The sequence below is a fragment of the Carassius carassius genome, chromosome 8 (genome assembly GCF_963082965.1).
Source record: "Carassius carassius chromosome 8, fCarCar2.1, whole genome shotgun sequence".
NCBI lineage: Eukaryota > Metazoa > Chordata > Actinopteri > Cypriniformes > Cyprinidae > Carassius > Carassius carassius.
This window is the reverse complement of record NC_081762.1, coordinates 27117143-27140989: the sequence shown is the minus strand read 5'-3', so window position 1 is coordinate 27140989 and position 23847 is coordinate 27117143. Positions and strand designations below refer to the sequence as shown.

Genomic DNA, 23847 nt, shown 5'->3' with positions numbered 1-23847 from the left:
TCCCATCCCTAGTAACGACAATTTGATTTTATTTTTAAAGAAAAAATTGACTTGTGCACGAATAAACCATTCACAATGTTTATAACATGCATCTACAAAATAGTTAGGAAGAATTTTCATTTCATGCTGACTTTCATGATGGTTACTACCGTAATTATGCCATTTAGGATTGTTAAATACTTTGTATATAAATATAATAAATATAAATGCATATAAAATGCAAGCTTATGTCTTATTTTAATTGAACATTTGTATGTGTGTGGAGCGTTATGTTTGATAAATCAGGCTTTTATGGCTTATATTAGTATAACAGAGTAAGAATTAGGGCTGGGTATCGATTCAGACGTCCCAATTTGATTTCGATTCGCAAGCTCTCAATTCGATTTTATTTTATTTTTTTACATTCAGTGAATAAAGTTAATACAAATGCTATTAATATTTCCAAAATAACAGTAAACATCACTTTACAAATGGTGAATTAATAAAAATAAATTAAGAACCACGGGCCTGTATTTTAAAACTATTTTTTTTTATAGTGTCCTTTTTAAACAATAATAGGGCACCATAAAATATTATTCTTATTTTTTTCTGGTAATCAGACACCACAAAAGATTAGAGATTGGGAATAAAACATTAATTTATCCTAATCAAATGAAAATTAAACCCTTATATTTTGTGGCAAATAAAGTGCTGCACAACAGAGGTTTACTGTTAAAATAAAAAAAATAAAAAGAATGTGATTATTTCCTTAAAAATAAAGATTTATTTATATGTATTAGCAGTAGTAACATTACATCTTAAGAATGCTAAATAGTTATATATTCTGACATTTCTTAACGTTAAACTATACTTTTATTTTGACGGGTTGCCGTGAGGAACTTGCAGCTGCTGTGTATGTGATATGACGGTTGTTTCCTCAAATTAAACGGTAAAATGCTAATGAAGTGACTCTCAGAGCAGCTGGAGATGATATTAGTGTATTCGTATCATCATAGTGAGACAGCGCAGCTGAAAACATCGCGAGCGTCGTCCACGATTTAGTATGTAAGTTACGTTAGTATCTGCCATTCATTAATTGATTGTGGAAATCATGGCGAAATCATGCGTCAAATGTTTCTGCAGATTTATAGTTTTCCTATAGCATTTCCCCTGAGCATTGCGAATCACACGTATGGCTTTGTTCTTGGTTCTCATTGACAGTATCTCTGCCATGATAAGCGCTGAATGAATGACAGGCTTTCTGTTGTAACATCGTGCAAGGGAAATAAGAGTGACATTTAGTGGAGAAGAGTAATGATAAGATTCATGTTAATCAGATCTTGTTTTAAATGTATGCTGAAATAAATACCGGAAAAGATTGATTCGTGGCTTCAATTGATTCGTGAGAATCAATATCGAACTGATGTCATTTAAAAAAAACGATAAATCGAAAAATCTACTATTTTGCCCAGCCCTATTAGATAAGATGTCTAGTTAATCAAGTAAACCGATGTTGCCTAGGTCTAGTACGAGCTGAAATATTACTAACAAAAGTTAATCTAACAGGAGCATGAGAAAAAAAATAATACTAATAATCTTACAAAATATGTTTAGTTAGTTTAGCTGTATTATTCATACTAAAAGAAGAGGTCCCCCTAGCTTCTAAACATCTGCACTAATATTATTAGGATTACATTTATAAGTGTTTGTTTAGATGTTTTCATGATTTCAAAAGTTCTGATTAAAGTGCTTTTCACCCAATCTTTTCTCATGGGCATGCGGGCAGACAGCAGCTGAAGGTAGAGGAGGTGGTGGGGAGGAAAACACAAGGTTCTCCACTAGGACACGGTTTACTTTTAGTGAGGGTGAGCTGACACTCAATTTAGAGCCAGCGTAACCCATAAATAAACCTGACACAGATGAGTGTAAGAGGTGTATGTGCAGGGCCAGTCTGCAACCAGAAATACAGCAGTCACTACAAACAAAAAACCTTCACTCACTATTTCAAGCATTCACTGAAAAAATATAATAATCAGTCCTAGTGCAATCTTTTTTTTTAATTGCATTTCAAAAATAAACAACGCTCCTATTGAGTTGACATTACCATACAGCAAAAAAAAAAAAAAAAACAGATCTAACTGATTATTATTATTAGGGGCCGACCGTTCACATGTAGCACCTAAAACGCATGGAAAACGCTAGGCACGTTGCTTTCTCCTCTTTCCAAAGTGCTCGGGCAGTTGCACTCCTGAGGCGTCTGTCGTTGCTAAGCATCCATCAGCTGTGAGCTCCGTTAAAACCATAGACTGTATAAAAATGTTACAAGGAAATTTCAGCAATGAATTTCCACCACCGAAAAACCCTTGCTGCTGTAACTCTGCTACAAGATTTATTTACTAAGTAAAAAAACCCATTTTTCAAAAACAACGGGGAATTTCACCCCGAAGGAAGCCGAGTTGGTTCTTGTCGCATGACCTGGTGCGCTTGCGCCATTCTGAAAAGTTGAGTTTTTTTTCATTATGAGCACGCATACTGCGCTTCTATATTTGAAATAACAAACTTGAGCGCCCAAAAGATGCGATATGTGAACGGCCCCTTAATCGGTCAAAATGTTTACTTTCGGTTAACGGTTAAACGGTCAATATGAGCATCCATAACTGGCATATACACACAATATAACATACAAACAAACAAAATTAATTAATTGTAAGCCACACAAAGTCAAATGTTGGTATTTCTTGCTCGGAATCTGCCATAAACTCTCTCTCGCGCTCTCGTCCTTGGTGGACATAGACGGCAATTCACTTTTGCTTTATTTGAACAAAGCTTTATGCTGGAGAAATTAATTTAAAAAAATTTTTGCATATGGCCTGTTGAGGCTTTGTTTGTTTACAAAGGTTTTTTGAAATTCAATTTTGTTTACATCCATTTGGTATTTTTTCAAGTGCATTTTTTTTTTACATAGACTGACAGTCCATTGCTTTTATTGTTTTTTGGTTGTTTTGTTTATTTATTGCGAATATTTAAAATGTCTTCTGTTTTCAGTGTTAAATATTCTTTAGAAATAACAGTTTATTGATCTTTATTGGTTTATTGAAAAGGTGTACCTGCATTATTATGCCATTATCATTATATTAGTTGAAAGTGGTCTTAGAACGATAACATTATCGTTTATCGCAATAATTTCTTGGACAATTTATCGTCCAGCGAAATTTGTTATCGTGACAGGCCTAGTGCCTGCATTGTGAGATGGTATGTTCATGTTTCACACTTTCTGAAAAGGCTCACAAGGCTCGCAGCAAAGAGACATTTTTTTAGGTTTCAGCAGGACTGAGGTCAGTGTTTTACCAAGCTCTTATCCCTTTGAAATACCAGTGTGCACACAGGCTTTCAGGGAAACGCTTGAATTTCATTACTTTCAGTCAGCATACAAAAAAATTTGACCTTGCTGGAGAGTGTACTGTGTGACACAAAAGCCTGATGGTGACAAGCTGGGCACTTTCCCTCTCAAGGAGAAAGGAAATATAAAAACGGGGAAGAAAAACGCCTCTGACAGGGAGGTTTAATAAAAACAACCTGAAGTGCATGCTCTATGCCAGACTACAAATGGATGGCACTCCAGTGCATCTGCTTACTCGACACAAGCACAATGGGGCACCCGGCGCAGACAACAGGATGAAGGAAGGCAGGCACTTGAAGACTGCCATGTACAAAACTTCAGACGTGCGAGGAAATCCCCATGTGACAAACCTGAGCCTCGCCGTGACCTCATAACCACCTTCTTTGAAAGCACAGATGAAAAGACCCATGAGCTCATGCTGCTATGATCAAGAATGTCTTAAGACTGTCAGAAGCCTTCAGGTTCAAGCTGAGACTGTGAAAAACAACAATCTGGAGCAGAGGAAAGGTCTGCCCCCTGTGTAAACGAACTGAATGACTGGACCTGAAGTCTACTGTATGGAGCTAAAATGGTCTCAAAAAGTTTCTCTACCATTTTGAAGAATGTGGGTAAAAATAAAGAGCTTCTGGTCCTTTTATTGACTTCCATAGTAGTTTTTCTCTTTCCTTTTTTTTTCTCCATATGATAACAATTTTTTTTTTGGTTTAACTGCCCTTTAAAGTGTTGTCATTAATATTAATAAACATTGTGCCAACAGTTGATAAGGTGTTTGTGATGTTTTAACGCACCAGCAACAAGTGCAGCAGAAAAATGATGGAAAATGTCTCTTTTACAACCCATTGAGCAAAGGTGAATAAATAAAAATATAAATTTCATTTCAGCAATTGTTATGCATGTGTAATTAAATATTGTGGTAACATATACACTGCCGTTCAAAAGTTTGGGATCAGTAAGATTTCTAACATTTCTAAAGCAGTTTCTTCTACTCAAAGACTGCATTTACTTGATAACACAGAAGAAACGGTTATATTGTGAAATATTATTACAATTTAAAATACATTTATATAAAATATAAATATATACTTTTATTGTTACAAAGGATAATCTTTAATAAATGCTGTCCCTTTATAACTTTTTGTTTCACAAATCCTAAAAAAAGACACGATATTATGCATTACATTGGTTTCCACATTAATAATAAAATAAGCATATTGATAATGAAGGATCACACTGATAAATGCCTGATAAATTCAGCTTTGCATTATACGAACAAACTATATTTTCAAGCATATTAAAAAAGAAAACCATTATTTTATTCATTTTAATAATATTTCACTACGTTAGTGTGTTTTTTAATCAAATAAATGCAGCAGATCCCAAACTTTTGAATGGTAGTGTATGTCGACTGCATTGGCCATTATTCACCCTGCTCTCTAAATTACATTGGCCATCCAAACAAAAGAAAACACCCCAAAATCCCAACAACATGAACATCTGACCTGTTGTCCATACTGCATTCCACTCATGCTCCCGGGAGTGCGGCCCTGCATGCCCATAGGATACCTCTGGGGTCCCGGGGGCCCGTAACCCTGTCCTGGGTATGGAGGACCCTGTTGGGAGCCAGGGGGAGGCCCCTGCTGCTGAGAATAGGGGTTTCCACCACCATAATGCTGCCCTCGAATTTTCCCCACCTGGTCCATGGGGCCTGGAGGCTGAAAAAGACAAAGAGAATGAGGGTAAGTGCTAATAATTCAGAGGCACAGTTAAAATCAGCTAGTGCCACACAGGAGAGGAAATTACTGTGGTATGTTTCAGTTCCCCATAGCATTGAGAGGACTGAACGCCAGGCATCTGGGTCATTCGTTTTCTGATAGCTTTCACTTAGGCATCTCTGGTTAAGATGAAGTCAATGGAGATCAATATCAAGAGAGGCTTGTTTCCTCTGTTAAGACTGAAAACAATCACAATGCCATGACAGAGTATTAGCCGGAGCATAGCGAAGTCACACCACCCCAAATCAAAAATAGATCCGTACGCTTCAAACACAGTGCCAGCGAAGGGAGGGGAAACTGGCAGTGAATGAATGAGAGAACGAAAGCAGCGGTTTATCAATCTGCCAGGGGCTGGAGACTGGATGAACAGTCAACTTCCCTTTGAAAACAGACAAGAGGAAACAAATGTGTGTGGAGACTGGAGTGTGACCCGAACATCAGAGAGAGACGGAGAATTACAAAGAGATGGGAATAAAATAGGGCTGGATGAGTAATCGAAAAGTAATCGAAACCGAAATTCAGAACCTCTAACCGACTTAATTTTCCCATGTCGGTTATTTTGGTTTTTTAATCCTGTTAATACTTCCCCCTTAAAAGCATACTAGCGCGTGTGTAGCCACATGACTCTGCCCCGTCCAGTCAGTGGCATAAAAGCAAAACACGGAGGTGAACGCCAATTCAACAAATAGTGACGGCACGCGAGCGGTGAGCCTTGCGTCTTCACTAAACTTTGTCAGATGTATTTGTTTTATGGTTTGGACATTTAAGCGATTAGGCGATCGGATGTGTATTATTATTTCGAGCTCCCATGTTCGCGCAGCTGCATTGTGGCATGAACACTCATATAAACAGCTGTGAAGATCGCGCGCGCAGAGGAACACAAAAACTAGCTGTCAGCGCTGTTCTGTGATTTATTACAAAAGTATCTTAGAATCTCAAAACTTATTATAGCATATTTTTCTACTTTTGAAGGAACTACACTATTTACAACCCACAGCTTCACAATAATATAGAGACCGTATGACTAATTCACACACGCAATCACTCATACTGGTACTTGTGCCAATTTATCTTTATCTGATCTTTATTTATCTCTTACACCGAGCAATAATCTATAAGAAATGTTACGAACATAGATAAAATAACTGCTGATAGTGAGCTATGATGTCAGATCACGCTTTCATAGGAAAAAATATCCCACCTTTACTAGTCGATCTCAACCGTCTGGCTGAGGCCAGTCTAAAAATACGCTCAGGACAGTTGACAGAACGCTGCTGCGTGTCGTCACGAAAGCGTATAATTTTCACGTGTTATTAAGCCTTGCCACTTGCCAATTTAACCATTCAAAAGACCTTAAAGCATTCAAACACAAGACGCGGAAAAGCTGAACTGAGCAGTTGGTTACTCGCGCGGTGCGAGTAAATTTATGGTTTGACTATGTTTAATTTTTACAGTGCTATTTTACATTTAATTATTCGGTTTCTGTACCTGGACACTTTCAAACTTGAAAAACTTAAAAACTGTGTAAATAGCACAAACAAATAAACAGAACGAACATACAAATTAAACACTTTCAAACAGGGCCCACTGGTACAACCTGCACCGGGGCCCTGCTTACAGTACAAACCTTGTCAGTGAACTATGAGGGCAAAAAAACAAAACCGAAACAAAATAATCGTTCATTAATCTTAATCGAGGTAAAATGTTCAATTAATCGAAGGTTTTGATTTTAGGCCATAATCGTCCAGCCCTAGAATAAAGTCTTTGGGATGATGGGACTAGAAGACGGTGCGTGAGAATTACACAAAGACAGCCGGGACAGGAACTGAGATGAACTTAAATCTGGCGATGAACTGCTCCGCTTTGTTCTGTTTGAAAAGCGTTCCCATTCTGAAGTGATTTTACGAGTCATGAAACGAATAGTAATGTAACATGAGATACAGAAAGAATAAAGCTACATCTTTCACATTATAAACCTGCAAAATAGTCTACACTGCCAGTGAGCAGAGCTGTGCAATTAATTGCATTAATCACAATTTCGGTTTCTCTTGATTTTCCAAAATTAATAAGTTAAAAATCAGGGCCAACCCAATCAGGGCTTCTCTCAAACAGACTTTTTATTTCCTGACTAGCTTTTAATTTAATCTTTCCAAAACAATCTGGAATAGTTGGAGAGATTAGAAATGTTTGCGTCTCAGATTTTGAGACAAATGTTTTAACTGTTTTCATAAATATTAAGTATTAAGTCATATGATAAAAATAACCAGTTAAGTACATGAGGTACAAAATTACATACAAATGAGTGAATTTGTAAAAATAAACCTCAAATCACAAATGTGATGAAAAATACCACTTATAATTTGAGGAAAATAATTGTGATTATAAGTTTATCAATGATTGTTTAACCCTACAACTGAAGGTCTTGAGTCTTTCATTTTGAACTCAAGTGTAGCATAATATGAAGCTGTCATTTGTCAAACTATAAATTTAAAAAAATAATAATAATTTTACCAAACAGTTGATGGTAGGCACTGACATATCATGGGGGGAAAACTATTTGGTTACCAATTTTCTTCAAAATTACACTTTCAACAAAAATAAGATGGGCTGCAACCAATGCAGTGTGGACAGCTCAGTTGACCAAATACAGTTTTACAACTAAAATTCAGCATAGACAAAACGTTCAGTGTTCATTTTTGACAATACACAGAGTCCTATGATTTCCGTGATGCGTGGTTGGAATCAAGGAATGGAATTTACTGTAAAACAGGGAATGTCACAGAATTTGCCCAATTCAAATAGCGATATGGACCAGTGTCTGTGAATATTAAACCTATTATTTAAATTATTATTTAATAATAGTCTATTATTTAAATATGAAATTTGAAGAAAACCGCAGTCATATCACATACACAACAAATCTCTTCATGGCAACCCATCAAAATAAACAGTTGGGTTTAACTTGAAGAACTTGTGATAAATATAACTATTCAGTACAATGTGCATCTTGCTACTACTGCTGCTGTACTGCTACTAATATAAGTATTGAATCTTTACTTTTAGGAAGAATAATTTTTTCCCCATGTTTTAATTTTATCAGTAAACCTCCGTCGTGCAGCACTTTGACAAATTCGATTACAAAGAACATTGAATTACATAACACAATCAACAAATTCATTTTTGTGCATGGCTTTGAGGGAGAGGCCCACAGATCAAGACGGCAGGCCAATGGACGTCTAATTCCTCCTCCTGCTCGAGACTGTGGTAAACATGCAGTTGGCGGCACGTTCCCGCATCCAGTCTGAAAACCGCTGAGGTTGCCTTCACACAGTATTATGTAGATGAACTACCCCCGGCTCCTGAAGTGTGGGAATGAGGGTGGGACGAAGAGAACGACAGTTGTGAAGTAATAAAATGCTTTTAATTCATCCTCGCGCAAGGTCAAAGATAGGCAGCGGCATATCTTGCCGTCTCTCATTTTTAAACAGACAGACGTACTTTATTGATCCTTGATGGAAATTCAAGGATTTCCTGCCGCAGTCTTACTCGCCGAGGGCCACAGCTTCCCCTTTCACTTTTAAATGAATGATACTAGTTAATAACAGCAATAACAATGAGCCAGTCGTGGGATTTTCTCTTGAAACACCCCTGGCTTTCCTGAAAACAAGACCTTGCAGAATCTGAAATCAATCTGAAACAGCAGCTTTTTGAAACGGGATATTTAGGGAGAAATAAACGCAGGGTGGAAATTACTTATTAACAACTGACTGGATCAGGAAAAATAATGCCAAGAAGAATATTTTACTTGCATCTTTCAAGAAAAGCTCAAAGTTACTCTAAGAAAAAGACACAAGTGTGAGCTATATTCTTAAAAAGTGTGTTAAATAAGGTAGACTAAAAAAAAAACTATACATTTTGATTCAAGAATCTTTAATTTACAGCAGTAAACCATGGTGTAGATTTAATAATCTTCAAAAAAAAAAAAAAAAAAGTACTAATAAAAAGTTATAATAAACTTTAATTAACAGCTTTTCTTTCTTGGGTTTACCTTTTTCCTATTGGATCAAAAAGTTAATGTTAACCAACAGCACATGGGATATAGGCAACATCACACTAAATAAATACTTGACGATTAATAAGAGGAAGTTATTACAATTGGATTTTAAAAAAATGATACTTTCTTTGGGAACAGAAAGCACGGGGGGTTGGCATTTGTTTTTTTTGTTTTTTTTAACTCTTATGCTCGCCTACACTGCATTTATTTAAAATTTTAAATAATTTACCATTTTTAATATATTGTAAATGCTATTTTTTCCTGTGATGCACAGCTGAATTTTAAATTTTTTATTCAAATTGAATTTAAAATATATTTTTTTTCATTGACCGTCACTTTTGGTCAATGTATCCATCCCTGCTGAATAAAAGTATTAATTTCTCTAAAAACCCAACCTCAAACTTCTGAATGCAACATAGTTTATTTGTATTTTTAAGTTGCTTGTTTCAGATATTATCTCTAGTGTCTGTGAATCACTGGTCAAACTGAAGTAATGTTAAACTCCGCTCTCAACCCCTCCTCCTCATCCACCAATCAATCGCTCGTCCAAGGCTGATCTCCTTCCTCTCTCACTCCCTCTCCAAAAAGGGAGGGGAAAAATAAATAACTGCAATTAGCACATGGCTAATCTGCATAGAGGAAAGCCAAGCAGTCTTGGCAGAGGAGGTTACACCGGGTGGAACGTCTCACTGTCTGCTGGGGAAGCGGAAGGATGTGTGTGTGTGTGTGTGTGTGTTGGACTGAAGTATGATAGCACAGATAGCGCCGGCTCTACTGAGCCAGACAGATGGATTGGGTACGGACGATAAACAACTGCTGCTAATTTAATCCTCCACACGGACAAACGCTCCAGGCCTACAGCACAGGACTATTGTTGTGCCAAAACACCAACACACACCAACTCTCTTCACAGCCTCGTGTGTAGTTTATCCAGGAGCGTAGAGCTGAACATGTACAGGCACGAGGAAATCAGGACCAAGCCGAGAGATGTCAGCTCCTCCAAACATGCTGCACTCTTACTGAGGGAGTTTCACAAATACACTCAACTTTAACAGTTCAATTAAATATATTGCCCATCAATAGCATTTTATTCTTCCCATGGCACGATCTATGACGCTCCCTTTTAAATGAAATGTCTGGTACATATTGTTTTCTGGCGGAAAGACAAATCATTTTTGTGTAAAGACTGATTCATTGATTTTCTGTTTTATGATTTAAAACAAATCTATTGTCAAAAATGGTGTCTAATGAAGATATATATATATATGGTTTAATGATGTTGCATAAATCACATTAAATCTATTATTACAACTACTACTATTATTAATTTTGAGAAGCACATTCAATATTAAAGTATTTCCATCATTTCAAGTTAAGATGCTTTAACTTGGTGGATTGCTGTGACAACTCAAATGAAATATAAGTGTGAAAAGCTTGTGAAGTGAGCTCTGTAGATGAAGATCATGTCCTCATATGCTGAAACACAGATGTGTCACGTATGTTTGAGTATCAGACAAAACCATATTATTAGTGTTTCTTCCTGCTGTATGATCAGCTGTTTGATTCATCCACAGACTAAAAATGTCCAAAGCTTATAGTTATTTACCTATTTTATTGCGATTATATACTGTTTATCACCTAGCCCTAATTTAAATAAGATTTTTTTTTTTACTATTCTCAAAACCTTCAATTTGTAATGTTTACTATCTGAGGTCACGATGCAATGCTTTCCAATCCTCCGGCCCCTGATTTGCTCCGCAATATGATTGTGACTCCAAATGAGATTCGGTCCTCTCTTAGACAAGTCTCATCTTCTCAACAGCAATTTAAACAGCAAATTCTCTTCATTTGTTGAGTAAAGGACCCACTGAAGGAGAAAGCCGTACTCCCTCAATTCTCAATTACACCTCACCGGCTCGAGGAATACCCAAGCTATAAACTGAGAAAACGACCACCAGTGGCGACACGGCAAAGAGGAATTATTAGTGACTTTTGCAGTCAACAAGCTTTTCCGTGTGCTCGACTCACGTAATGGTACTACTTCAGACAAACTCAACAGCCCTGATGCTCCTGCAACTGTCCTGATGAACGCCAGAGAACCGGAGCAGATTTACAAATACAGAGAAGACCCACTGATCTTCACATCCAGCATTTCACATACACGACCAATAAAAGCATTACATCCCAATGTAATATAGTTCTTCCCACCATGTTTATATTAAATATAATTTATATATAATAAAGGGGTCATATATATGACAATGCTAAAAAGAACAGTATTTGGTGTAATGCAGTGTTTACACGCAGTTTAAGGTTTAAAAAACACATTATTTTCCATATACTGTACATTATTGTTTCTCCACTATGACGTCTTTCTGAAATGCGTCAATTTTTACAAAGCTCGTCGGTCTGAAGCAAGGTGTGCTCTGATTGGCCAGCTATCCATTGTGTTGTGATTGGATGAATACCTCAAGCGTGTGATGGAAATGTCACGCCGCTCACTATATTTGGAAAATAAAGGTACGACTTTTCTTTGCGTGAACATTTGGGCGGTGTTATGCAGATCTTCCCACATAGTGATGTAGAGATGTGGGGGTGTGTTAGAATGAGGCGTTTTAGGGGGCCGTGGACAAGTCGTAACTTTTATAAAGAATATCTCTTTGGGTTTTAGTCTTTGCAACTTCACGGATCTTATCTATTCAAGAACAGCTTGTAACACTCCAAAAATAAATAAAAACTTGAAATTGCATCATATGACCACTTTAAACCAGTGCTTCTCAACTTGAGAACGTTCTGAGAGGGTCACGGAGTGTACGACCAAAGAAATGACATCAACAACAATCGTTATTTTCGTAACTTATGAAATAAAAAGTCTCACCTCAGAGAAACGAACTGTCCTGTCCTTCCAGATGTTATACAGTGTTCATAGCACACACTCTTCAATACCATGCGTGAACGTGGCGCTGCGCAGTACATCACTTCACTAAAGCGCAGAAACGACGAGCATGCAACGCGTGAAAAGTGCAGTACAGATAAATCACATAACTGCCATTGCACGTGTTAGCTGGGAAGGATTTGCATGAAGGTATGAAATATTGATTGTATTCAGGAAAAGTTTTCACGATTCATTAACAGTTCATTTTAGTATTGTATATTGACCACGGTAACTGTAGTCTCTATAACACAAAAATACAATTTTTTTTCACTTTGTTTTCGTTTTGTACATGTTTAAATGAATGTGGTGGCTCAAACCAGCTTAACTATTGACAAAATCTAGTTTGGGACCACCTTTTAAAAGCCTTACATTATAGGCTTTTCATTCAGTATTAATCATATTCTTAACAGTCTTCATTTTCGTGAAAACTTTTTCTTGTTTTTTATCATACACACACACACATACACATATATATGGTCAGTGGGTCGTGGCTTGGTGACCCTTTGAAAAAATGTGGGTCTCAAGGCCAAACCAGTTAAGAACCACTGCTTTAAACAATAAAAAAGTCTGCTCATGACCATATCTACAGCAATGTTAGCATCCACACTAACATTATAAATACCTTATAATACAATCTGTATTATAATACTTTAATACCTTTTTTTTCAATTCAACCAAATGTAAAAATTATAAAGTTAGTTGATATAATTTTGGTGAGAAATGTTTTGCATGCATGCAAAAACATGAGTTAAAAAAATTAAATACAAAATCAATAAAAATTGTTTTTAAAAAGAATAGCTCAAACTCGTCATGCCTTTTTCAAACAGCTAAAATCCACCTTTTTCTGCAATGTGGAAAAGCAATTTTCTGACAACAAGTGAGACTTTGACTCATTATCCACTATAGGTAAATAACTAGAAGAATAAAGTGCAGTAAACTTATTTGTGCAACAAACCAGCATGTTAATGATTATGGGGCGATTCCACATTTTAGGCCTAACTGCAAGGACAATAGCCTGCTAAATCTTCATGGAGAAAGCCATTGTCCTCAGGTTAACATCCTGAGAAAACCTGGCGTACATCTGTGTGAGAGTTTAATAAAATTCTGGTTGAATCCCAGTTCATGTTTTACTTTGTTCCTAATTTGGTATATTATGAGTCATGTGTTGTGTATGGTTCACAAAACTGGTAATAGGCCTTCCATGCAGGCAGGGTGGCCATCTAATATTATCTGTTCTATAAACTTAAAGGTGCATTTTTGATTCTGGTATGTTCATAAACTGAAAGCCAGAAAAATTACTAACAAATACCACAGGTATATTTTTCAAATTTATTTGCTAAATGTAGAAGCCACTCCTACAAGTGTGCAAAGTTATAACGTGTGTAATGTGGACGGAAAAAATTAAATAATCCTGCAAGATTGCCTCCGTAACACAAAATAATACAATTTCATGAAAATTGGCAAATAGTACAAGTTCATAACACATTAAAATAACCTGTCATCATTTACTATCAAATTTAAAGATCATACATCGTGAATGAAATAACATTTGTAACGTGGAAAGATAAAATGAGTAATTCTGCTGAATAGAGCACCAATAACTCTTTATGCAAATTAACCCTGAATATTTGTAAACTAAAGGACAATTAATTTACTGCAGAAGTACTTGAAAGGCAGTTGAGGCAGATAAAGCAGCGGTCAGGGTGAGCTTGATATCTGCCAAGTGACAATCATGGCAGTCAGTATAACCTACGGTGACCGTGTCCTGCGGTCCTGGAATGCTAAAACAACTTCAAACAAGTCCGAAACTTTGAATGGGTTGTGTCCCGTTATGGTAACGGGTCCATAAAAGATCCACATTGGATGAACACACTCAATGTCGTCTCTCCTTGGCCACGAGAATGAGTTGCATGCCGGGTCTTTGTGTAGAAACTTGAACTTCACATGAGGGACGTCAACAACTTATTTACATAGCCTGATTTACAGAATATGATGCTGCATGAATGGTGGCCTACATAGTATTTGGAAAAGTTTTTTGGAATACCAAGTTTATTTTTAGGCCTGCCTTTTAAAATAATGAAAAGCCTACTTAAGACATTTATTAGGCATGATGTGCCAAATATGATTTGGAGAAATAATACACAAGACTATAGGCTATTGCTGAGCTGTGGCTGTCGGCTACACTTACACTCAGGAAATAGTTGGACTCTTGACTGGTCAATTAAGTGAGGTAACGCTGAATCGCATGACAAATCGAACCATTACAGGCTAGAGCTGAAGATCTTTGCCCGAACCCGACGGGACCCGATGGGACCCAACGGGTTCGGTTGGGTTAGGGCTTAATTTATATCATCTTACGCGACCCGGGGCCGGGCTCGGGCTTGCGCTCCGGTTTGCCAGGTAAACGAGCGGTCATGAGATGTGTTTTGATTAGCGCGAGAAAGATTCGAAAATGGATGCTGGTGTAACGGAGGCTTGCCTCTGGTGATTACGTTTTGGTTGCACCAGCAACTAAAGCAAAGTCTGAGGTGTGGAAAAATTTTGACCATGTTTATAATGAGTATAATGAGTGAATAATGACGCACCATCAGTGAGCGCAGGAGTGCGCTGAAACCATCTACAGTGGATTCAATAATTTTCCTCCACAAAAACATGTAGGCTTAGCCTAATCTCGGTGAGTAAAGGTTTTTCAAATGATAACTAAATATTAATTGAGTCTTAAAATGCATAATGTGGACAGAGTATACACTAATATTAAATGTCAGCTGCTAGTGGCGAAGCAAATCCGGCGGAGCCTTTATCTTAATTCCGTTATTGCCAAATACCCATCTAAATTTAAAATGTATCTTAATTTAATTTGTTAAAAAAGACTCGTTTTTATTCGTGTGTTGGTCTATTTATAGGCTAGGCCTATGACTGTTTAGAGTGCTGCGATGTTACGATGTTACAGAGGACTTATTTTTTATTTTTTTATTCCAACTTCCAAGTGGTTAGTTATGCATAAATTATGTTAAAACATGTATAAATGACTCATTCTTGACAAAAGGCAAAAGAGGTATGTGTGTGCACACATTTGAATAATGTCGGCTGTAAACTGGTTCGGGCTTTTAAAAAGCTGTCAATCAAAATGTACTTGTCGGGCTCGGGCCGAAACCTGTCGGGCCTAACTTTTAAGGCCCAAATACAGCTCTAATACAGGCAAGGAAATGAGCACAAATTCACGGTACGCTCTAGCTGCCATCAAACGGAGCTCCGGTGGAACTGAAAGTAACCTCGCGCATCGCCTGTGGACTACATAATTTGGACATGACGAAGGTACACTTGACAAGCTGTGGAGCTTCATTTTACCACAAAGTTAATGTTTAAACTAGCTTTATTGTGTGCCGTCAGTGCGGAAAATCTGCGCGTGTTTCTTAACATTATAGCCCAGTTGTTTAAAAATCTATGCGATTAACGCCGACAGTTTATTCTAATGCAATAAGTGAGATTGTGTTAACGCACTATTAACGTGTTAATTTAGCAGCCTAAGCTATATTCTTACGAACACTGGACAGGAAAAAAAAAAAAAAAACGGGAAAAAGTCAGTAAATTCATTGACGATGTTGACTTTCATGAACAGCTTATTGAGTCAAAAATACTCAGAAAACAACGTTCGAAGTTGGACAGACTAAATATTTCCGTCTAATTTACGAACAAGATGTGCAGAATCTGTCAAAATGTATACAACCACCATGCACGCATGCTCTTTCACGAGGAACACGACGCCCCTTTCGGTCCGAAACCATTAGCAATCATCCGACTAGCACACTCTTTTATCCTTTCTCACCACAATGATCCTATTTAATGTTTACTTAACCAAAGTTTACCACATTCGTATCATTTTAATGTTCGTAAACTTTTGGACCGAAGCCACAAACTTACCCACATTTGTCGAAACCCGTGAAATCCTGTTGTTCTTTCTCCCGTGCAGAACAAGCTTGACCTAGACAATCTTATATCTCACATGAGAACCGTTGAGACATTAGAAGATGGAAATCCAGCGTCAGAATAAAATGTACGTTATGATTTTTATCCCGATTTATTAACAATTTATTATGTAGCAACGCATATGATAATTTAACCCACACAACATGTTTTTATCGTTTTGCTAAAATTATATCTCTGTTTTCTTTAGAATTATAGTTTAACGTTCGTAACTGCTTGGACAGAAGGTGTAATGAACGTTAGTAAATGTTTCCATTGCATCGTGGTGGATTAAGGGAATTATACTTACAATGTTAGTATTAGTATTTTGTAGAAGACACACCAAAATAAATGTTATGCACCAAAATTCAGGAAGGAAATGAAAGAAATGACTTAGGAAAAATCCAGATGCACTGAATGTCCCACCCTGACATCCGCAATTTCTGGGGACGGAAATAAAAAAAAAGTCTCATTACACGATAATGCCAAGGCTTAGTGTGATAAAATTAACTTTATTATTTCTTACACCTATCTTAAACAAAATAGTGAAATAAAAATAAAAAATGACAACAACTGGGTATTATTCGATCTATTTTGTTCATTACACCCCTTGTGGACAAAAACTGTGGAATCGCTCTATGATGATAAAATAAAATTTGATAAATACCAGTTTGCAGTATAAATCAGCATAATGAACTGCTTTTGTACAAAAAAAATGGAAGTGAATGACACCGGAAGACACGCATATAGTTACATCCAATCTTACATTAAAAATAATGTTGATACACACCTGTGAATACATATCAGTTAAAATCTGTTATTTTAAGTAAAATATAGATGCAAGTATCTAGGCAGCTGTAAACAAACAAACTGCTTCATGTCGTCTTCTCCCCACGTCCAGACTTATTTGTTTGACACATCCCACTCTCACATTAGCCCATGTTTCTTATCTCATTCTTGTGTAAATAAAGCAGAGTAAAGAAGTTCAAAACATCCAGCATGCTACAGCAAAATCTCTCCCAGCTGACAAGACTTCTAGCATACTTCAGGACCAATGTGTGGGAGATTATGGAGTCACCATGTGATAAAGTGGCATGTGTTTCCAGCTGCACTCAGTCAACGTCAATCCCAAGCTGTCCGAATAAGCATTCCTTTAGGAAACGCCACCATGGCTGACTACACTGACAGCAGAGATGGCATGTTTCTAGTTAGCGTGTTGATTTGGACCCGCTGTGCAGCCAGTGCTTTTGAAACATCAGGAGAAGGTGGTTTGCTTCACTGCTCTGTGGTGACAGCTGTGAGTTAGCAATGCCCTCAGCACACGATTACAGAAAGAGACGTTAGAAAGACAGTCCTGAAGACAAAGCAATGCTGTTTCAGGTAGTGGACGACTGATATATTACCAAGGCGAATACTGACTGATATATTGCCGACGATGACATACTGGCTGAAATATTGAGTTTTTATTTAGCTGCTTGACCAGTGTGTTTGTTTTTTTTCAGCTGATATGTCAGAACTTTATTTTTACGTTGCACTGGACTTTTAGATACAGGGCATCAATTCATCAAAAAAAACATACTGAATCGCTTTAGTAGTCTGAATCCCAAAGTATACTTTGGTGTTTGTGCATATGCAAGGCGTATAACACAAATTTCATCAACAAAATAGTACGTGCACCCGTGCAGCACCCAATTTTTGTAACCACACATATTTTGTACGCACAAGTTCACTAATCAGTTGTTCCACAAGGTGGCAATCAATTGCGTTCAATTGGCAATCAACGTGGTTTCACATTGGACAAAGTGAACTAAAGATACGGAACAACAAAACCGCAACAACAACATTGACAAGCACTTGTGTGAGAGGGTTAGGAGTATAAACACATCAGAACTTCATAAAAAACCAGCACAGACACTGGAAAATGGAGCATAAAAGGCTATGTGTTTGACTGTACGCATACTCTAATGTACACTTGAACTTGTGTTGTCTAAAGTACTGACCGCAATATTATTCCGTTCTGAAATTTTAAAAACGCCCATTTCCCGCTAAGATTTGAGCGCTATTGAGCGGATTCTTAAACGGTGCTGATTGGTCATTGTGTTCACGCGCTCAACAGATACATCTGTGATTGGGTTCAATGATCATCGTCTAGTTGTGGCGTAAATCTGCGTTAGGTTTCTATTTGCATAAAAGCCTACTGAATATCAAAACAAATATGTCACTGAAATAAAGCACATCAAAAAATATTTCAGACTACACCCTGACTGATCATTCACGTTACGCGGCAAAAACGTATGGCAACATTAACAATAGGTTTGTTTAGCGGCTCCAGTCCTTTGCATACTTCTCAGATACCGTTGGATTGTGGGCATGCAAATCCTCAGGCCAGTTTTTATATGAACGGAGAGACTCCACATAAACAACATAAGAAGAGCACTGAAGACCGCAAGACCACCTTTACGTTCTGATGTAAACCCTTTAGAGGAGTAACACTGCAGAAACAATCACAAGAAGCCAAAAACTAGTCTGTTTTCCAACAGCAAGACAAAAAGTCTTCTAATTGATTACATCAACTTGAGTAATACACAAGTATGGTTAGACACTGTAGTGCAACCTGAAAGGCAGGGTCTGAAACCAACTTTCCCACCAATTCTCAAGTTGTTGTTTCAGATAACTGGGGTTTAGTGTGATTTCTGATTTGTGTGTCAGACTCAAAAGGTAGGCAGCAAAAGGTTAATGACGTTCTCTGCACAACACACACATATGTGTGTCATGTAAACGAAGCCTGCAGACTCCAGGACCATAAGTTTGAAGGAGGAAATTACTATGCTAATCTGCTACATTTTAAAAGTAAATGTCAAAAGAAAATACATTACCCTCACATTTCCAAACAGCTCTGTGGAATTGCTTAAATGTGACATTTGCCCAATCACAGAGGAGAAAGGGAACACCTCATCATCAACCCTACAGCAAATGATTAGCACTGAATTTCTAACAACTGATTGTGCCAAGGTGGTCCTTCGATGGGTGTCTGAGACTATTCCTCGCTGTACGAACACGCAGAACTTCCAACCCAGAAGAAAATAAGGAGAAAAGAAACCAGGGACACTGCAGTGAAGAACCAAATGAATAAAGCCAAAGAAGATGCATGTGGATTTGTGTGCACGCAGTCCTAGACAGTATACAATACAAAACAAATCTGGATTTTTTAAAATTATGCATCAATGCTCTGCAGCTGGTGCTACTCTTACAACTGTTTTGGTTGTGAAAATAACGACTAAAAAAACATGCAAGACTGAGTCAGCCACACTTGAGAACTTAAACTTATCAAGTTATTACAATAATAAGAAGCTTTATTTGTAGAACCCTTCAATAAAAAAATAAAAAGATGCAGCTGGATGTGCTTTACAATAAAAAGGCTCAAGGTTTTAAAATACAGCACTTTAAGTGCTTAAAAAGCATTACAATAAAATGAATCAATTACAGTAAGCATATTTAGGCAGATGTAAAGTCTTTTTTCTGATGCACATCAATAAACAGACACAGTTACATGGTTTTGTTTTTGCAGCTGTAAACTAACTAAAAGATGGCGAAAAAAACGAATGCATCTGAAAACAGTTAATGTTTAATATACATTAGCCACTGGTAAATTAAACATTCACTTATTTACATTTAGATATGAATAAGTCAATGTGTCAGCAGAATACTGATGCAAAATGCACTGCAACTTCCCAGCAAGCGTTTCATCTGGATTCCTCTTTGTAGAGTGTAATATTTTCACTGGCAGTGCTGTAATTAGTATGCTCACAGTGTGCTGTACTTTAGCTGAGAGACCAATGCTCTTCAGTCCTGCAAGTGAAGTAGCACAAAACGGCACATTTTGGATGCCTCCTTTTATTTAACACAATATTTTGATCATCCTGAGCCGGCTGCACTAGATGCACAAGTCAAATCTACGTCTATAGTTGTGGCGTAAATGGGTGCTAGGTTTCTATATGCACAGTAACCTACTGAATATTAAAACTTCGTTAAATGCAACTAGGGGTGAAATGATTCCTCGAGTAACTCGATTACGAAAAATGATCGAGGCAAATTCCTCTGCCTCAAAGCCTCTTTTAATTTATTTTAAATCTCACGTCAGGTTCTTTCGCAATGATTTTAATGTGACAACGCGTTTACGTCACCCACAAAGAGACACAAGCACTGCGTCCGAAATCTCATTCTGCAAGGAGTCAGTGTTTTGATTTGAGGGCAAACATAAAGAGAACGTCGTGGCGTGTGTCCATTGCAAGATAGAGCTGGTATACCACAACTAGGGCCTTATGATTTCCGCGATGCAGAAAACGCGGAGGGAATCGCGGAATCCAGTCATAAAAACGGAATTTACAGTTAAACGCGGAATGGCACGGAATTTGCCAATTTGGTAAATATTAAAAGTCAAAATAAAAGTCCGGTTAAAGACTATTGTTCAGCAGAATGTACATAGCCTACCACTAAAAAAAAAAAAAAAGGTTTAAAATCACACAAAATTTCTTCCATGTTTTATTTTTAATAGTAAATCCCCTTTGTTTACCAAGAAGTTAAGTTAATTTTCAATAATTAAAAGATAAATTAATGTTTTATGTGTTTAATGTGCATCTCAGAAAATGCTTTATTTAAAACCCCAACTGAATGGCACTTAAATGCACTTAATTCATCTGTCAACTTTCTTGTCATTGTTCACAGTACAAGTACAGACAGAGAAACAATGGGCAATAATTAAATGTTTATTTTTGATGTATGCATTGCATTCTATGCATTTAAAAAATAAAAAATAAAAATTTCTAAAAATGGAAACTTAGTTGTTCATTTTAAGAGACCTGTGATGTTCAACATGGACGTTAATACGCACAAACACACACCGAGACTGTTTGGTGATACAAGAGTTTATTGTAATGATTGATCAGAGAGTGAATAAAATACCTGCAACCCTCCGGCCACACTCTTCACTGCAGAAACAAACACAGACTACCTTCCATTACAAAGACATTTACATTTATACTGGTGGACAGCACCATTACCACATGTGGAGGGACAAACTCACAAAAAACACTTTACACATGTTCCCTTAAATATACAGAGTCTGAAAGAAACATATTGGCATGATGTTCTACTTAATAAATCTACTTTGATGTTATTAATTTGTTCACATTCAACAGGAAATAACAGCAGCAACTCGGCCACGTTGCCCTTGAAACCCCCACGCTCAATTAATACATGGTAGATTCCCACCATAAGCGGAACCAATAATTCCTGCCATTGTTTCTTACCAGGACTCTAAAAATCACGGGACAAACGCTACATGGGAACAATACACATAGTTTACAGGTATTTCATTCACTCTCTGATCAATAACTACAATAAACTCTTGTATCACCAAACAGTCTCGGTGTGTGTTTGTGCGTATGTGTGCGTATTAACGTCCATGTTGAACGTGCGGTCCCTCTGTGACCGTCACAAGACCCAGGAGTCTTATTTTCTCTTGCATAATTAATATTGCACTTTAATTAAGCAAAAACACATTTTATCCGATTACTCGATTAATCGATGGAATTTTTGGTAGAATACTCGATTACTAAAATATTCGATAGCTACAGCCCTAAATGCAACCATGTACAATGGTATATACATATTTACATTAAGAGAATATATTATGTGAATGAATTACATGAAGCTGATCTAAACAGTGCAAATTGGTGTTCATTAGGGATGGTAACAGAGAAGCGGTTGTTATTCAGAACCGGTTTTGTTCTTTGAAAAGAACCGGAACTGTGAGCAATTTCTAAGTTTCGGTTCCGAAAACGGTTCTGGTGCAACACGTGACCAAGCGCTGTGAGCAGCCTTGCGCCGGTGTTCTGAGTATTCAGCGTTTCCTGTAAAGGATGTCACGAACCGAATAACACACACGCCTCCCTGCCTCTTTAATTACGGAGTACATTGATTCCAATGACGCGCTGTCCCGTCTTTAATTGCTGAACATATTGTTTCTCACGACTGTATGTGCACTCGCGCCTTTGATAACGGTGCACATCGTTTTGTCTGACTGTACATCTAACAACAGCGCGCTGCACCTGCCGCCACTAAATGACATTATATTTGTCCCATATTGTCATTAATATACATACTGGCTTCAACTTGGACCACTAAATAAATAGACTGCTATTGTTATGCAAGTATGAGGGTTAGATTATTTAGTGTACAGGTCATTTCAAGAGTGATAAGCAAAGTAATAGAAAAATATTTATTTTCATGCATTTTAAATGTTTAAAAATGTGGAAACCACTCATTGCATCACACCATCTCCTGACTGCATTATTATTTGTAAAATAGGGACTTTATGTAGAGTGTGTATACATGTTTAAGTTTAACCATTTATATTTCATTAATTAAGGGAAATTAACAAGTGTCTCAGCCCTCAAAGGACTTGGCCAACAAGCTTATTCCTACTTGAACAGCAAAACGTTATTGATAGTGTAAAAAACATCAACTTTGAAACATGCTGATTGATGGACTAGCATTACTCAACATTACTTACTACCTTCCAGCAACGCTACATTCAGTGAAGGTAAAATAGTAAAAAAACATAGTTCATTTAAATGAAACCAGAAGCCGAACCAGAAATGTTAAAAAAAATAAATACCCCACCCTACTTATGAAGATCTGTACACTGTAATATATGTTGCATTTTGACATTGCCAACCTTTGAAATTAAGTTGACAGTAAGTAATAAACAGTATTGAGCATTGAGTAGTTGAGTATAGTGCATTTTTCTTCACTACTATTTCTTAATAATTGTTTAAAGATTTTAATGGAACCAGAATCAGAACTGTTAGGTGGAACCGGAACATTTCTAACGATTCCCAACCCTATGGCAAAAAAAATAAAAAATACATTAACGTAATTAATTTTTTGAACCAATATTAATGTGTTGCCTACTTTAAGACACATTACTGAATGTTACTAACATAAAAATGCCTAATGATATTTCAAGAATGGTGGTGCCAATAGACGATACGATATTTAGAGATATCGCCTGGGGCTAATGCCTTTGACAATAGCAAGATTATTATTATGTTAGAAATACTAACTTAAGCTTATTTGTTATTTTTCAGATTTTTACAGTGTTGCATTTTATAACCAACCATATTTACCCAAAATAACCAATCACATGTACATGCAATGTAAGTATAACAGATTTATTCATCGTAGTGTAAACAGCTTCACTGATTATAACGGAAGAGTTTTTTAAAGAGCATAAACTCGCGCTAGACTGAAGTCAGTGATCATATTCTTGGATCATGTAAATTGTTCTTTGCTTGTTTTCTGTAGCTGCTGTTTGAATAACTCAGGAAATGTAAGCATTATAATTAGTAACTTGCAATGTTTCTATAAAATGGTTATTATGTTAAATACAAGTTCAGTCATATTAAAAACATTAGGCTGCTTTAAGAGCTACGAGACTTGGACTTGGAGAAGTAAGACCTCCTCCAGAACCAGGACTGAGAACCAGCTTTAATACAGTCAGCATGATAAAAACTCTCGAGAAGTGTTCAGAGTCAAGTAAACTCAAAACCAGCTTAATTATATAAGCCTTCCTGAACACCGACTAATCAACTAGTGGTTCAGGCAATCCAGCGACTAGACCGTGTTCAAATCACATACTAGTGCTTGCTTTACCTCAGAAGTATGTTCTTTGCAATCATCA

At 36.9% G+C, this 23847-nt stretch overlaps 1 protein-coding gene across 1 annotated transcript in view; it reads right to left on the bottom strand.

Annotated features, from left to right (window-relative positions):
• Nucleotides 1-23847, bottom strand: part of LOC132145672 (AT-rich interactive domain-containing protein 1A-like) — a 75813-nt gene that overhangs the window by 44767 nt on the left and 7199 nt on the right. The window contains exon 2 of the mRNA XM_059556854.1: nucleotides 4879-5091. Within this exon, the coding sequence (XP_059412837.1) occupies nucleotides 4879-5091 (213 nt within the window). The remainder of the gene's footprint in view (nucleotides 1-4878; nucleotides 5092-23847) is intronic.